The following is a 15,799-nucleotide window of genomic DNA, read 5'->3' as shown; positions in this document are numbered from 1 at the left end:
TTCTGCCTACATTTTTATAGTCTGTTCAAAAAATCTGAGAGATTTTTGAATCCTGGGACGAGGAAGTAAACCACATAGATTATACTGTTACCAAGTAAGTGACCTATCCTACACTTACAAGTACCATGGAGCCAGAAAGGGATTCGTTCTAGCTCCATCCAAGTACTAACACGCTACTAAAGATGACCTCGAAGATGGGCCATTGTGTGTGGCAAATTGAATATTGACTTTTTTCTAAAAGTTGATGACAATCTCTTTATTGAAAACTGTCATGTTGCACAATGCTTTACGCAACTTCAAGTATTATCCAACCGCTAGGAGGGACCCTAAGTCTTGCCAGCGCTAGCTTTTGTTTTGTTTTTAAATAATAGTGACTTACAATCAACGATACCTTGTTTATCTCAAATGTTTCCGTCGTATCTTTTCAAGATTGCGTATAACTAGCAGCGTTATGGTAAAGTTACACGTGAGGCGAAATTTCGCAAAAGTTCTCTTGGAAGTGTGTTGTCCACTGACAATGAGAAATGCCCAGGTTCAATAACATGCACACCTCCATTTGTCTTCACACAGCGCGCAGCTCAATCAAGGTCGTGCATGTTTTGAAGGTATGGTGGACGAACGGAGAAACATCGCTTTCTAGACATGCCATGATAAACCTGGGCCGTTTCAGGGATCAGAAATACCACCGAGTCTCGTAAACTTTGAATTCATTTCGGTAAAGAAGTGAGATCATGGTCACGAACTTCTTTGAGTTGAGAAGCTACAGGTACTGTACAGATTGTGCAACACACGTCGGCCATTTTGAGTATTGACAGCCAGCTTGGCGAGATTACCACTGAGAAAGTGGTAAATCTTGACCAGTCACGCTAAATACCTCAATATCATTTGGCAACACTTACCTTGCACTAGGTATACTGTCCATGTTGTGTAAATGAGTAGAAAAATAAATATTTTTTGTAAATGACGCATCTTTCTTGGCTGAAGTTCTTCAAAACTTTCACAAGCGACGTGTATGAACGTTCACAAAGTTTCCCCCGCTTTACGTTGACATCGGGGATTATATATCCTGATTGAACGGTCGTAGTTTCGCAAAATTGTAACAATTCCAATCAGAGCATGGTGGCTGAGTGTTCATCGACCAGCGATGACAGCTACGGACGGAAGAATCATTGAAAAACAGCGGCGAATCCCACAAGTTCTCGGACGTAGTCTCAATCGATGGACGTTCACAAATTTCACGCCAGCCAAAATCAACCTACTTAATTATTCATGAAGTCGCGCAGGTTGACTGAGTAAATTTACATAACAGAAGCGCGATAGCGTTGCCATGGCATTCCATTCAACAAACTCTGATTTTCATTCAAATTGAACATCCAGCGGTGTGTTCAACTAAACGATGACTGTTCTACACGACAGACTCGAGGCAGCTGAAATCTTCTTCAGCAACTTCGTGTAACCGTTGTCAAAACATGGCTTGCCCAGACAATTTACAACCGTGACTTATGTACGTGGGCAATTAATAGTGAAAGATTACATAGATATACCCTTCCTCACAGAGGCTAAAACGACTCCCCAACTGAACCAGTCGATTTTCTATATTTAAGAAAGCTCTTTAGAACTTCCGCCCACACTTTCATTTGGAACACGATAATTTACAGTATTTGTCTTGTATTTACAAAGAGTCACGCACAGAAATTCTTCGTTTTTCGACCGGGTACGGCCTGACAACTTCTGAGTGCTGACGTCAGTTATATTAGCATGACAAATACCTATTGTTATCTTCCAACAAGGATGCGATAAGGAACAGTAATGACGTCATTTTGTTACATGTAGAGAAACAATAGGGTACCTGACGTATATACAACAGTTTGGCTGATATTCTTGTACCTGTGTTTTTGCAACAGCATATACTGTCCTGTTGTGTTAGTAAGCTCCAACAAGCCGTAGCCGGATCCGGACATTTCAAGCCGTGTGTGTGAGACAATCGCTTCAACGTCCACGGTGTGACAGACCGTAATTGAAAGCCTGGCAAAGCATAGTCCCCAAGGCAAGGCTTTTTCCAGGCTTTAACACGACCCAGAATTATAAAATCTTTTGCAATACCTGTATTACCCATTGATTACAAAGAGAAAAAACCCAAACAGGCTGTGAAAATTATGGATGAGTTCAGACAATCCCATTGGATTTAGCAGGTATTTCAAGGTATCAAAAACGGAGGAGTGAGGGACATAGTGCGGGACAATGCACATCGTAGTGGGCGCCCCCGTCCCTCAGAGTCCAGTTTTTAACTCTCTGCGGGACGTTCCCTCAGAGTCCCATATTTTACACAGTGCGGGACGTCCCTCAGAGTGCCATAAATTACAGTTTGCGTGTCCCGCACTTTGTCCCTCACTCCTCCGTTTTTGATACCTCGAAATACCTCGATTTAGACAATCCCATCGGTCTATACAGCATCGCATGCTTGTAGCCTTATTTGCAATTATCTCACCACACCAATCCCTGATTTCAAAAATTAGGGGTTATTCCTGATTAATTTGCTTCTATATTTCTCATATTAAGGGTGTCTTTTTTGTTGAAAAATCCTAGATATTAAAAGAGGGTGTTTTGATATTTTGCGGAACAAGTTTTGGTACACCCTTTCCTCTGTGTGTGCCACCACCGGGAAAGATGCTCCATAAGACAACACCAATTTGAAGTCTAAATTTAAATACATGTGCCGCATAATGCAATTACAATGTCATTATTGTTTCGGGTATCACGTCAGGGAGAGAGAGAGAGAGAGAGAGAGAGAGAGAGAGAGAGAGAGAGAGAGAGAGAGAGAGAGAGAGAGAGAGAGAGAGAGACTAGGTCAAATAGATAATGGACCAAAATGAAATAGGATAAAGCGATAAATTTTGGCGACATTTTCCTTCTACCAGTAAACTTTTATTTACGTTATTGTTCATGTTTGTAATTTGTCGTTTCTCATTTTTTGTTTTTTTTGGGGGGGGGGGTTTTGTGTATGTTTGTGTTCTGTTATTCTTTTCGACTGTTTGTTTGTCCTGGTGTATTCATATACCAATATAAATGCCCGATTTTCAATTTAAAGATGTCTGCATCCAATACAAACATACAATTAATACAGAAGATGGGCCTTGCCTTGCTAAGAGGTAAGAAAGATTCAACATTTTCTAATTTAAAAACTTTTTAGTCTTAATTTGAAGAACTTTGCCGCATTACGGTTTCTTACGATACGTTTTTTTCTCATAGTTTGTTCCTCGGTACTTTAAATTTCAGTGTTACGTCACTGATTGGAGGGTACGGTAACTTTAGCTTGAGTTTCTTCGACTGATTTTCCGCACAGTTCTATCGACCGTTTCATGACTTGCTGTGCAATGATGACGTCACTCATATTTGTGCCATCGTCAGAAATCATATGAATCCCGCTGCCAACGTCATCGTCAGAGATGAAATCTGAATGTAGTCGTATTGATTTCTATTTTGTTTCTGTCAATTCAACTCAAAATCCCTCCACTGCGTGAACCATAACTACTTTTGGGGATTATTTTCAACCGACGAGTAGGGTTATAGCTAAATGGGGTAATTAATGTCAGATAAGTTTTAATTTGTCAGATACTCGTCAGCAAAGCTGGTTTTTCGTTCGCCGAGGTAAACTTTTCTTCCTCAATAGGGGCGCTGACACGTTCACGAAGTGTTATATCTGGGCTGCAGCTGCCGAAATGACGGGCTTGCAAACAATAGAAATAATTACAAAAATTAGAGAAGCCGGTACAAATAGACAAGTGGAATAACAGACAGAAACGACATTAAGCCAAGAGTAAAATTTGTCCAAAATTTGACGGACTACATTAATCTCATAGACAGTTTTACAAAAAACTTCTTTATTCAGCCATTGTAATCCAACAAGAACACTCGGGGAATGATTTTAGTCGGAAGATATGACCTTATCACAGGCCTAATCACAGAATGTTTGGCCAAAACTTCTTAGGTGATGGGAAATGTCAAATTTGTAGACAAGATGAAAGCCTTCAGCACATCTTATTTCATCGTCACTATGTTGGATAAATTTGACAAAATGTAATTATCATTTTATTAGAAAACAATTGAAATACAAATGTGCAAAAATGTGTGAAACCAATCGTGTGCAATTATCTATAGCTTTACTTTCGCTGAAGGAACAAAGTCATTTCTTTGAATTAAGGGACAGTAGCTGTAATAACTTGTCCTGGTTTTCATCTGGATCAGGAAAAACTGAAGGAACGAACTCATTTGTTTGATGGGACAGCAGCCGTGCGTTTTGATGATATTAGCTTGCCGCTGGATGATAAACTGAAATAGTCAAAAAAGAAGTGCTTTCATAAGCTTCTAGTTATCGGTATAGGAGCAAAATGCATATCGTTCTTGGAATATTCATCTCAAGAACTTTCGGACGAGAAAAAACAAAATAGAAAAAAAAGTGGAACTCATCAACATTGTTGTGAGATCCCCATCAGAAACACTGGGATCTCACAACAATGTTGAAATCTTTACCTGGCACTTGACTGTAGAGGGCGCTCTTCTGTGCGGTGCGTTTTCCAGACTGTACTGCAAAGCATTGCACTGAACCCGGCGGATCATGAAAATCTATCTACCCTTTGTGATATTTCCTACACTTGAAGGTTCGAGCAAAATCCCCCTCCACCAACGGGGACTGCGGTTCGAATATTGAGCTAATGTCAAATTTAACTATTAGAATGTGCCTCGGGGAGATATATCCTGACCATTTCCTCAGACTTTCACATTTCTTTTCTGGTCTACCACTCATGTTGGCACATTTTGAAGCTTTTGGGGTATGAAAAATGTCCACCGTCTTAGCTTATCAACCTGACACAGTTCAGGAACAGGCCCGTACGGGACTGTATAACAATGCTACTGGTTTATACCAACAAACATACATGCAAACAAACACAGAAACAAACAAAAAACACATGGAATCCGCCATTGTTGAGATAAACATTCTGAAATTTTTATTACTTATGTGTGTCACCAATGGAATCACATTGTTAACCTGTTGTAAAACTTGTTCAGATTTTAAAATTGATAGCAAAGTAGTTGGTTTTGAAATTTTAGCACCGAAATAATCATAGGCCGGGCATATATATAAACGGGCGCGCGCGCGCACACACACACACACACACACACACACACACACACACTCGTACGTACATACATACATACATACATACATACATACATACACTCGTACGTACGTACGTACGTACGTACATACACATAGGCTACATATACATACTATCCGTATACATACATACATACATACATACATACATGGAGCTATCAGACTTTCTCTTGTAACACGCTTTGCATGTTGTACGTATACAGTCTGCATGAAATCTAATACCAAACCTACTTGGTGTCTGTATGTGCATTTTTACTTTCAACAGCTAAAACAAGAAGCACACAGTAGGGTTTGAAACATAAATTTAAACTGAGAAACTTTACATTTTGTCTCAAATAATCTTAAAACTTCCACAATGGATAGTAAATAATTGTTTCGTAACAATTATTTAACACTTTGTACAATAACTTTCGAATGGAAAACAAGAGTGTTATTTCTGTGCACATTTTACACACATTTTCATATACCTATTTCAATTTGCATAATTACTGTCCCGACTGTCTGGCGCTGTCTGGGTCAGAGGTTAGTATATGTAGGTCACCGTCGTGGCCAAGTGGTCCATAAAACAGGAACATTCATCGGGGCCAGGGAGTCACCCAAGTTGAAATAATTACCCGGTATCAGAAATCAAAAGAGACGACATAGGTAGAATCCACGGGCACTTGTGACATGATTGGGACTGTAAGATCTACACTCTCTCTTTGTTTTTGAAAAAAAAGACCAATTTACACTTTCTTTTTTTCAAATTGTACAACGCTGATTTTAAACTTATTCAGGAAAAAGTTCGAAACATGAAGTTACACGCGAATGATATTTGGGCACGATACAAATTTTGTTTCTCTCTCTCTCTCTCTCTCTCTCTCTCTCTCTCTCTCTCTCTCTCTCTAAAAAGTACACGTCATTAGAGAAAAAAGTGTTTGGAATCAAAGAAACACTGCCCTGCAGTCTTTTCAACAAGTTTATTCCTGTGTTAAAGAGGATTATGGAAGTGTCATAGCCTTTTGCTTTACATGGAAATTGTAATCTGGTGAAGTTTTCCCCCAGAAAAAATATTCCCTGACAGCGTTATTGGTCATAGCGCCCTCTTGCGATACGATGTCGAACTCGAATTCAGTTGAACTGGCCATTCAGTTGAAACATGGCGACCTGTGTTGATGGTCGCTGTTCGCGCTCCCATGAAATCCATGAAAACTGCGGATATTATACTCGCTTTGAAGTAATCAAGGCGTCGCTACATACAAGAAAGTCATTGGAATGCCCAGGTATGTTTTCGCACACACATCTCTGTGAAAACTTGTCAACTTTTCGGATAAGTTTTTGTCAACACGATGCAACGGGCTGTCTGTGTAGCAAACGATGTGAAATCTGCTGCCGGATTCATCTCAAAAAACATTAAAATGTACAAATTTTAATATTTTTGTGGTAAACACCAACTATTTTAGCCACATTAGGAATTAATTCAAATGTTTGATCCAAAATTGACTGAAAATACCAAAATCTTTAAATTTTGCATCAAAAATTCAACATTTTCAGCCCATCCGTAGCATCGTGTTGTGTAAAACTAGTCTGGAAAGTTGTAGATTTTCACCAGAAATATACCTGCAGACTTGACATGTTATATTGTCATGTCTGCTTCTATGTATGTTTCTGTACACTCATGCACACATCTGTGAAAGTCAACAAATTATTCTGACAAATATTTCACAAAATATTGCAACAGGCTGCTGTCAGAAAAATTTGAAAATGTATATAAAAAAATATATCATTGACAGTATTTTTCAAAACAGTTTGATAAAACAGTTCGTTGAAGTGAAATGTTGATGTTTGATCCAAAATTACTAATAAATCATAGACCCTCGAGCGAGGGTCTGTGAGTAAATATGCAAATTACTGAAACGACAGCAAAAAATACACATTTACAGCCTGCCAGTTGCAATGTGTTGTGTAAAATTTGTCAGAAAATTTGTAGATTTTCACTAGAGATATCCCTGCAGAGTTGACATGATGTGGTGTCATGTCTGCTTATATGTACAGTAGTTTAACACAGTAATCCTGTGTTACAACTAATCTGTATGGATTATCCTTACACAGTGCAATGTAACAGGGTCTCTCTAACTGACCTTGACCTTTATAGCTGAGAAATTCACCATCACAATTGAAGTGAACCACTCTATTCCCACTGACATCACAAACATATATGCCATCTTGTTGGTGATCAAAACACAAACCCCAGGGTCTCTCTAAGTGTCCCTTGCCAATGTCTCTTATACTTTGCATCTGGTGATTCAAAACATGAACACATTTCCTGCCATAATCTGATACAAAAATACATTTCTTATTCACAATCAGATCCAAGGGAATACTGACTTGTCCTTTTTCAGTTCTTGCAATGTGTTCACCAGATTTATTATATTTTCTCACACATCTTCCATTGTAGTCACCAATGAATATAAAACCATCAGGACTCAAGCAGATACCGGTTGGATCAATTCCTTCTTTGCGTCCAAAACAGTTTAAAATCTTGCTTTGTCCAGAACTCACCACAACTTGGCCATTCCCTGGGTCACTCATAAAGTATTGGTCATTGTCTTCATCCACTGTGACAGTGTATGGTTTAAATGACTGGAATGCATGGAATTGTAAGATGAGATCACAGCAGAGTTTGATTGGATCAATAACCTGAACTCTATGATTCCCCCAATCACATATAACCCATTGACCGTTCTTCTTGATGTATATTCCTCTGGCCCGATTAAATTGTCCTGGCATTGATCCAGACCCAAACACTTCAAGGACACTCTCCTTGACCGGATAGCCTTCGAAAACAAAAACATAAACAAAGGTCAACTTGCAAACTACAATTTCTATGAAGTCAAACATTTTCTGATCTCACAAATTTTGACTGAATGCAAACTTCCTTTGTTTACACAAACACATGGAACATTTAAAGGAATAACTTCCTTACATGTGTATATAGCTCACATGTTTCCATGGCAACGTATTTACATTTTATCTGTGGAAATGTGATTTTCAGTCCATAAGGTAAGTCATTGTATTGCTGATTAGCTCATGTTTTACTGATAGAGTTGCCAGGTTGTAAATTGTTTGGTATTTTTGACCTCAATTACAGATACTTGTTGATGTAACTGACGTGTTTCCATGGCAACATATTTGCATTTTATGGATGGAAATGTGATTTTCAGTCCATAAGGTAAGTCATTGCATTTCTGATTAATTAGCTGATGTTTGATGGATAGAATTGCCAGGTTGTAAATTGTTTGGTTGTGTTTTGATGTCAATCAGAGGTACATGTTGATGTAATTAACACGTTTCTATGGCAACATATTAACATTTTATCGGTGGAAATGTGATTTTCAGTCCATAAGGTAAGTCATTGCATTTCTGATTAATTAGCTCATGTTTGATGGATAGAATTGCCAGGTTGTAAATTGTTTGGTTGTGTTTTGATGTCAATCAGAGGTACATGTTGATGAAATTAACACGTTTCTATGGCAACATATTCACATTTTATCAGTGGAAATGTGATTTTCAGTCCATAAGGTAAGTCACTGTATTGCTGATTAGCTCGTGTTTTACTGACAAGTCGGCAGGTTGTTAATTGTTTTGTGTTTTTACCTTGATGACAATTATAGATACATGTTGATGTAACTCACACGTTTCCATGGCAACGTATTTGCAGTTTATCAGTGGAAATGTGATTTTCAGTCCACAATGCAAGTAATTCTTATTGTATTGCTGATTAGCTCATGTTTTACAGATAAAAGTTGCCAGGTTGTCAATATTTTGTGTTTTGACCTAAATCACAGATACATGCTAAAGTAACTCACATATTCCATGGCAACATATTCACATTTTACCAGTGGAAATGTGATTTTCAGTGCAAATGTAAGTCATTGTATTGCAGTGATCAGCTAAGAGATAGAGTTACCAGGTTGTACGTAGAGTTGTGTTTTGATGTTGGTCAGAGATACATGTTGATGTAATTAACACGTTTCCATGGCAACATATATGCATTTTATTGATGAAAATGTGATGTTCAGTTCGTAAGTAATTTTATTGCTGATTAGCTCATGTTTTACAGATAGAATTGCCAAGTTGCAAATTGTTTTGTTGTGTTTTGACCTCAATCACAGATATGTAGTGTCCTTCTGTATCATTTTCTCAGTCCATGTTTTGGGTTTTTTTCAAACTCAGGACAAATTGGCTTCAATATCCCAATTTTTTTGTAATTATTTGCACATCTCTGGTATAATAATTTGTGCACAGTATCCACTTCTCTTTTGCTGAGTGTCTTGAAGGTAAAAATACTTTGGGAATTCCTGCTGCTGTTTTGAATGTTTTCTAGTAAACATTTGTGTACATGCACTTGTTGATGGTGAAGACTACTGGTAAAACAAATTAAGATTTTGTTGAACAATGCCAGTTTCCATGTCCATGTAATCTAAAACTTTGAATCAGTTTAATTTTGTGGTTTGTCTTTAAATGTGGACAATGATAAAATCTGTAATGTTTATTTGTTTATTGTACCTTTAGGCCATAGTCAAATGATGTTTTGTTTCAACATGTACAAGTCCCTTGTTTTGAAATATGTAAAATATTTCCTTCAGATGGTTTTTGTCCATAAATGTTGAAACATTACTTGACCAGTGTTTGTATCTTTATTGTCTTGCAGTGGCCATGCAAAAGTTCGTTTGCTCAGCATATTTGGTGTTTGTTGGTTCAAATATTGTCAAGCTTGTAATTTTTTTTGTCATTGATTACTCTGATACACTTGTTGATTATGTTCCTTCTTTTTTATGTTGGCCATACTAAATTATCTTGTTGGTTACCATTTTGTGACTGAGACACATACTCATAAGTGAAAGCCTGTTGTTGTTATTGTTGTTTTATTTTTATTCAGTTCATCGTGTGTGTGCACTATTTCTTTGCCAATATTTTTTTTTTCCTTTTCATTCAAACAAACTCCACTTAGTCATTTTCTTTGATGCTATCATTCCTTTGATCTTGCTCTTTTGGCAGTTTTATCTTTTGAAAAATATATGTCGTATTTTGTTTAACATAATAATGGTACATTCAAGTACATTCATAAACTTCAGCTATTAAATTTAAGGTTTTTACTCAAAAGGGATCCATAAATAGATGTAATCTTAAAATTGTAAAACTGACCATCAACTGGCTAAGATGAAAACATCTCTGAACATTGTATTGCAGTCATTCTTATGCTACTCACACGTTTCTTTGACCTTATGAAACCACAAAAACAGTCTTTAACCCTTCACCCTGCCCCCCATATGACCTATGTCATATGGACATTTTCTTCTGAGCGGGGTTCAAAGGGTTAACTTGGATCATTATCCTTACATCATGCTGGTCAAATAGTCATGTTGGTACTGATAACTGTAATGTATGTCTCTTTCTGTCACTCCATTGTGCTAGCTGTTGATGTGTTACTGTAGCTAGTTGTCTACAGCTGCCTTTACAAACAACTTTGTCTTCTATATTCTAGCTCTTCTAGCCCTTCTTAAATGCAGAATATTCAACTGTATTGTGTAGTTATTGCACGTGACTTACACATGCATTACACATAAGATGAATGGATCATGTTTTTCACCTGATTTGAGGATAAGTACTTGGTATTGCCTTTAGTTCTGTTCAACTTTGAACAGTGAAGGTATTTTGCAGGAAAATTGACAGCTGCCAAAATATGATGACAATCTGAATCATAGTCGTTACAATTTCAACTATATAATCTTCTTTTTTCTATCAATTTAACAATGTGGTCTGTCACTTTTTTAGCACTGGACTTTTTTATTCTTCAAATTATTAAATTATAAGTTTCCATTAGTGTCTTGTGTTATTCAGAATTCTGCCAAAAGGTCTTATCCATAGTTAGAACTGTGGAGTAAGATAATTTGAAAGAAAGCAATTGAATTCTCAGTTGAAATATTCATAAAGTCATATGTATTACTCTCTACATAAAAGCTAATCCACATTCTTTGCTTTTTGTTACGTTGTAGGTGAAGACTGCATTTGCAACCTGATTTCCTATGGATATACAATACTAGTCAAATCATGGTGACTGACAGAGAAGCAGATGATGAAATGGACAAAGGTCAGTGAAGTACCTTTGTCAGAATTACTGAAGATGAGAACACAGATGAAGACTGCAACTAAAGGTTATCAGAATTCCATTCTACAAAGGACCTCCTTCCTGGTAACAGAGGCCATGCTGAAGATGTCTAAATGGGTTCAACTAAGACTGGAATTCAACACCGTGTACATATTGTACACACAAACCAAACGGCCCTTTTCAGGGCCATCACATCCTCCAAAAAGAGAACTACCGTTCTGTTATCATTAGGGCTAATGTGCAGCATTGAATAAGCTGTTATCCAATTGGGTAGCTGAATCTTACCAATATAATTAAAACAATACAAATAAACTCCCTAAGTCGCTGTGAATAGTGACAATGGACCAATCAGAGAAACAGCTTATTCAACGCTGCACATCAGCAGTATCATTACGTTTCTGATTTTAAACATTCATTTCTGTTTATCCATGGTATTGCTTCATACTTGTTTCTTGGATAAAACATGCCAGTCAGCTAATTAACCTATACAGGTGAACAGGTAGGTAGAAAGCTGTAAAACAAGTAGTAGAAGACTGCTACAGAGGATCTTGGGACAGACAAATACTACTACTCAGTTGCTTTGAATAAAACAAAATAAATTGTAATTGTGCTTTACAAAATAATTAAAACCTCTTTCATAGCTCCACCTTACTCGGCAATGACACACTCTCTTGTTTTGATTTTGTAATGCAGCCCAGATCAGTCAACTGCCATGCGTAATCATTGAGGGACTCTTATCTGTCTGTTTGCAATTTATTTTCTGATTTTAGGTTGATCACTGCTTCTCAGCTATGCCACTTTGAAGCCATTGGTTCACACATCCAAACCCTAATGAATGGATTTGAAATAAATACGCCTGTCAGTCAAGATACTCTACACTTTTCTATATACTGGTAGGTAACATTTTACATGGTGCAATCAATTGTACTCATACATACATGATGGACACATTTTAGACCAAAGCAAGCAAAAGGATGTTATAACGTGTATTATATCATACCAGTATATTGATGGCACAAATGCAGCGATCTGATTGGTTGACACGCAAAAAGAACCATGGTACATGTATATTGGCCATATACCACGGCTGGCATATGCGAGAGCTATCAGCTTGAGCAAAAATCCGTTGTTGACATTCCATGCCAGAATTTCAATATACTGTTATGATATAATAGCAATAAATCACACCCAGCAACGGTATACCACTCGATTTTGACCAGTTCACTTCATATATGCACTCGCTATATGTCGTGAACTGGTCACAATCACGTGGTATACCGTCGCTGGGTGTGCTTTATTGCTTAAATATATATGAGACTACATCAAGAATGCTTGATATCTATTACTAGAGTTTCACACATTCATGCTATCGTCAGACAGATGGTCTGATATTTGCTTCAGATGATTACATACAAGTATCAAGTTGGGTCAAACCATTTTTTGTGGTGGGTTGGATGGAAATTTGACAAGTAAAATGTATTTTTCGAGTCGACACTTGGAGACAACCAACTCAGAACACAGGTTGGACCAGTTAGACGGGTTGCATTTCTTAGACACATTTGAGTAACTGCATGCTTTCAATAGGATTGACCATGATATCTTGAATTGTTCGTCCTTAGATTTCAAGTGCCACACATACTTTAATAATTCTGCACTGTCAGCATATGCCTTGCTGGAAAGGTTGGACATGATTTGCATATGGCATAGCGTGTTTTAAATGTGCTGTGAGTTTGGCAGATGTAATGTTTCTTCACATTGGCATCGCGAAGCACACACATACACACACACACACACACACATACATAATATATATATATATATTATATTATATATATATATATATATATATATATAATATATAATATATATATATATATATGTATATATATATATTATTGCCTGAATACATTGGTTTATGTGCCTGAGAGCAGTTGACAATTTGCCTGACGCAAGGAGGGCAAATTGTCTCCTGCTGCAAGGGCACATAAACCAATGTATTCAGGCAATAATATATATATATATATATATATATATATATACTTCAACTTTACACCTGCTGTTACATAGATGATGTCAATTCTCTGAATACTTCCATATTCAGTGACTATCTCCCTATGATTCATCCATGTGTTCAAACAGATAGAACGCAGCACATCCATCGCCTTTGGCATCACAGACTTCTACCTCTCTATTACCAAGAAATTGCCAGCAGATGTGGTCCAGCAAGCAAAAAATATACCAGCATCACAGACTAAGAGGTGAACATCATTATGCATTCAAGAAAGTCCATCCTGCAAGACAAAGAATCTGCAAGAAAGCTCCACTAGCGATTTGTTCAACGTGACATTGGGGAGTTTTGTTGTAACCAAGATATGCGTACTGGTCAGATCAACATCCTCTCATCGCTCGGCCAAATACTTTCTGGGAAAACCAACTTTGGCCTCTTTCAAGATGACGGCCCCACAGTTACAAACAGCAGATAACCAAGGCAGTGTGATAAAATGAGGAAAGACACTGTTTCCATTTTCCATTCATTTGAACTATGCAGCACCATACAAGCAAACATCAAGACCACAGATTTCCTTAAGGTAGTGATGTGCCTCGATGACAGATGGTCAGACTCAAATTTCTACAATTCTTTTCTGTTTTACCACTTTTGGGGCTCATTTTAAAGCTTTTGAAGAAAGAAAAACTTTCACTATCTTAGTTTTAGCTCCGCTGTCAGCGACGCGGAGCTTATCAATAGAGTGATTTTCCGTCGTCGTCGTCGTCCGTTGTCCGTCGTCCGTCAAAAATTGCCTTCTCCTCTGAAACCGCAAGTCCAATTGCTTTGAAATTTTTATGCAGTTCACTTGGGGTGACCTCACTTACGTTTGTTCAAATCGTGGTGAAATTTGCATATATGTATTTTTGGGGCATTTTTTGGTGTTTTTGGTAAAAAAATCTTCTCCTCTGAAACCGCTTGTCCGATTGCTTTGAAATGTGATATGCAGTTTACTTAGGGTGACTTCAGTCAGATTGTTCAAATCGCGGTGAAATTTGCATATTTGTATTTTTAAGGCAATTTTTGTCATTTTTGGTAAAAAAATATTTAAAAATCTTCTTCTTCAAAACTACCAGTCAGATAGCTTTGATATTTGGTACATAAGTCCCTAGGGATGATCTTTTTCAGATTTGTTCAAATTGTGCAGAAATATGCAAATTTGCATTTTAAAGGCAATTTTGGCCATTTTTGATCAAAAAATGTACCGGTATTTCTCAAAAAGAACTGGTCAGATAGTTTTGAAATTTGGTATACAGGTTTCTATAGATGAACTAAGTAATATATATTGAATTTCTGATGAAATCTGTAATTTTGTATTTTGGGGGCAATTTTTACCATTTTTGGTCAAAAAGTGTGTATTTCCACAACTACTCATCTGATAGCTTTGCAATTTGGTATACAGGTTCCTACAGATCACCTTAATGATATTTATTGAAATTATGATGAAATCTGCAATTTTTTTAATTTTGGGGCAATTTTTGCCATTTTGGTCAAAAAATGTGTTTCTCAAAAAGTACTGGTCTGATAGCTTTGAAATTTGGTATGCAGGTTTCTACAGATGAGCTAAGTAATATGTATTGAATTTCTGATGAAATCTTTATTTGTGGGGCCATTTTTGGTCAAAAAATGTGTATTTCCAAAACTACTCATAGCTTTGAAATTTGGTATACAGGTTTCTATAGATGAACTAAATGATATTTATTGAAATTATGATGAAATCTGCAATTTTGAATTTTTGGGGCAATTTTTTCCATTTTTGGTCAAAAAATGTGTTTCTCAAAAAGTACTGGTCTAACAGCTTTGAAATTTGGTATACAGGTTTCTATAGATGAACTAAATTTGGTCTTTTTGAAATTATGATGAAATCTGCAATTTTTATTTTTGGGGCAATTGTTGCCATTTTTGGTCAGAAAATTTATTCTCAAAAAACTACTCATCAGATAGCTTTGGTTGACCGATGTGATATATTCAAAGTATGATGAAATCTTCAATTGTGTATTTTTGCAGCTATTTTAGCCACTTTTTCCATGCCACTGCATTGAGCTATCAAAGATTTCCACCTTCTTCATCAACATGTGTCAAAAATAGTTATTCTCTACATAAACACAGCGGAGATATATCGGCCGCCAGGTCGCTTGTTTCGAAAATCCAATATTTAATTTTTCTGCATAGAGTTAACACAGGAAGGGTGGACATTTTGAATTTGAAATATCGCGAAATGTTGGGTGATTTACTTCGCTAGTTCCAAACTTTGCACATTAACCCCTGATTTTTATTGTTGATTTGGTGAGAGAATGGTTGAAAGTTTCATTGTAGAAAGTTTGAGCAAAGTTTAAGTCTTGCACTTTTGAGGCACGTACTACCTTAATGTAACACTCAACCTGTAACATGGAACATTTCAACCTTACAGCAAAATAAAGACCAGCTG

At 36.9% G+C, this 15,799-nt stretch overlaps 2 protein-coding genes and 1 long non-coding RNA gene across 7 annotated transcripts in view; 1 reads left to right on the top strand and 2 right to left on the bottom strand.

Annotated features, from left to right (window-relative positions):
• Nucleotides 1–1,736, bottom strand: part of LOC139130273 (fibrillin-2-like) — a 71,769-nt gene extending 70,033 nt beyond the window's left edge. The window contains exon 1 of the mRNA XM_070696027.1: nt 900–1,736. Within this exon, the coding sequence (XP_070552128.1) occupies nt 900–969 (70 nt within the window). The 5' untranslated portion in view covers nt 970–1,736. The remainder of the gene's footprint in view (nt 1–899) is intronic.
• A 4,285-nt stretch (nt 1,737–6,021) lies between these two features.
• The window catches only part of LOC139129418 (uncharacterized), a 304,872-nt gene continuing 295,094 nt past the window's right edge, over nt 6,022–15,799 (bottom strand). For all 4 annotated transcript variants that reach the window (XM_070695053.1, XM_070695054.1, XM_070695052.1 and 1 more), the window contains exon 7: nt 6,022–7,992. In XM_070695053.1, the coding sequence (XP_070551154.1) occupies nt 7,199–7,992 (794 nt within the window). In that variant the 3' untranslated portion in view covers nt 6,022–7,198. The remainder of the gene's footprint in view (nt 7,993–15,799) is intronic.
• On the top strand, nt 6,317–15,443 carry LOC139129425 (uncharacterized). 2 transcript variants are annotated; one of them, XR_011551569.1, is made up of 5 exons: nt 6,317–6,438; nt 8,307–8,387; nt 11,215–11,309; nt 12,098–12,220; nt 13,467–15,443. It is a non-coding gene; the product is annotated as an uncharacterized lncRNA (long non-coding RNA). The 2 variants fall into 2 exon arrangements; XR_011551568.1 differs by having other exon boundaries at nt 11,215–11,373.

The sequence above is a fragment of the Ptychodera flava genome, chromosome 3 (genome assembly GCF_041260155.1).
Source record: "Ptychodera flava strain L36383 chromosome 3, AS_Pfla_20210202, whole genome shotgun sequence".
Classification (NCBI taxonomy): Eukaryota; Metazoa; Hemichordata; class Enteropneusta; family Ptychoderidae; genus Ptychodera; species Ptychodera flava.
Note: the sequence above shows the minus strand (reverse complement) of the source record. Positions and strands in the feature narration are given on the sequence as shown.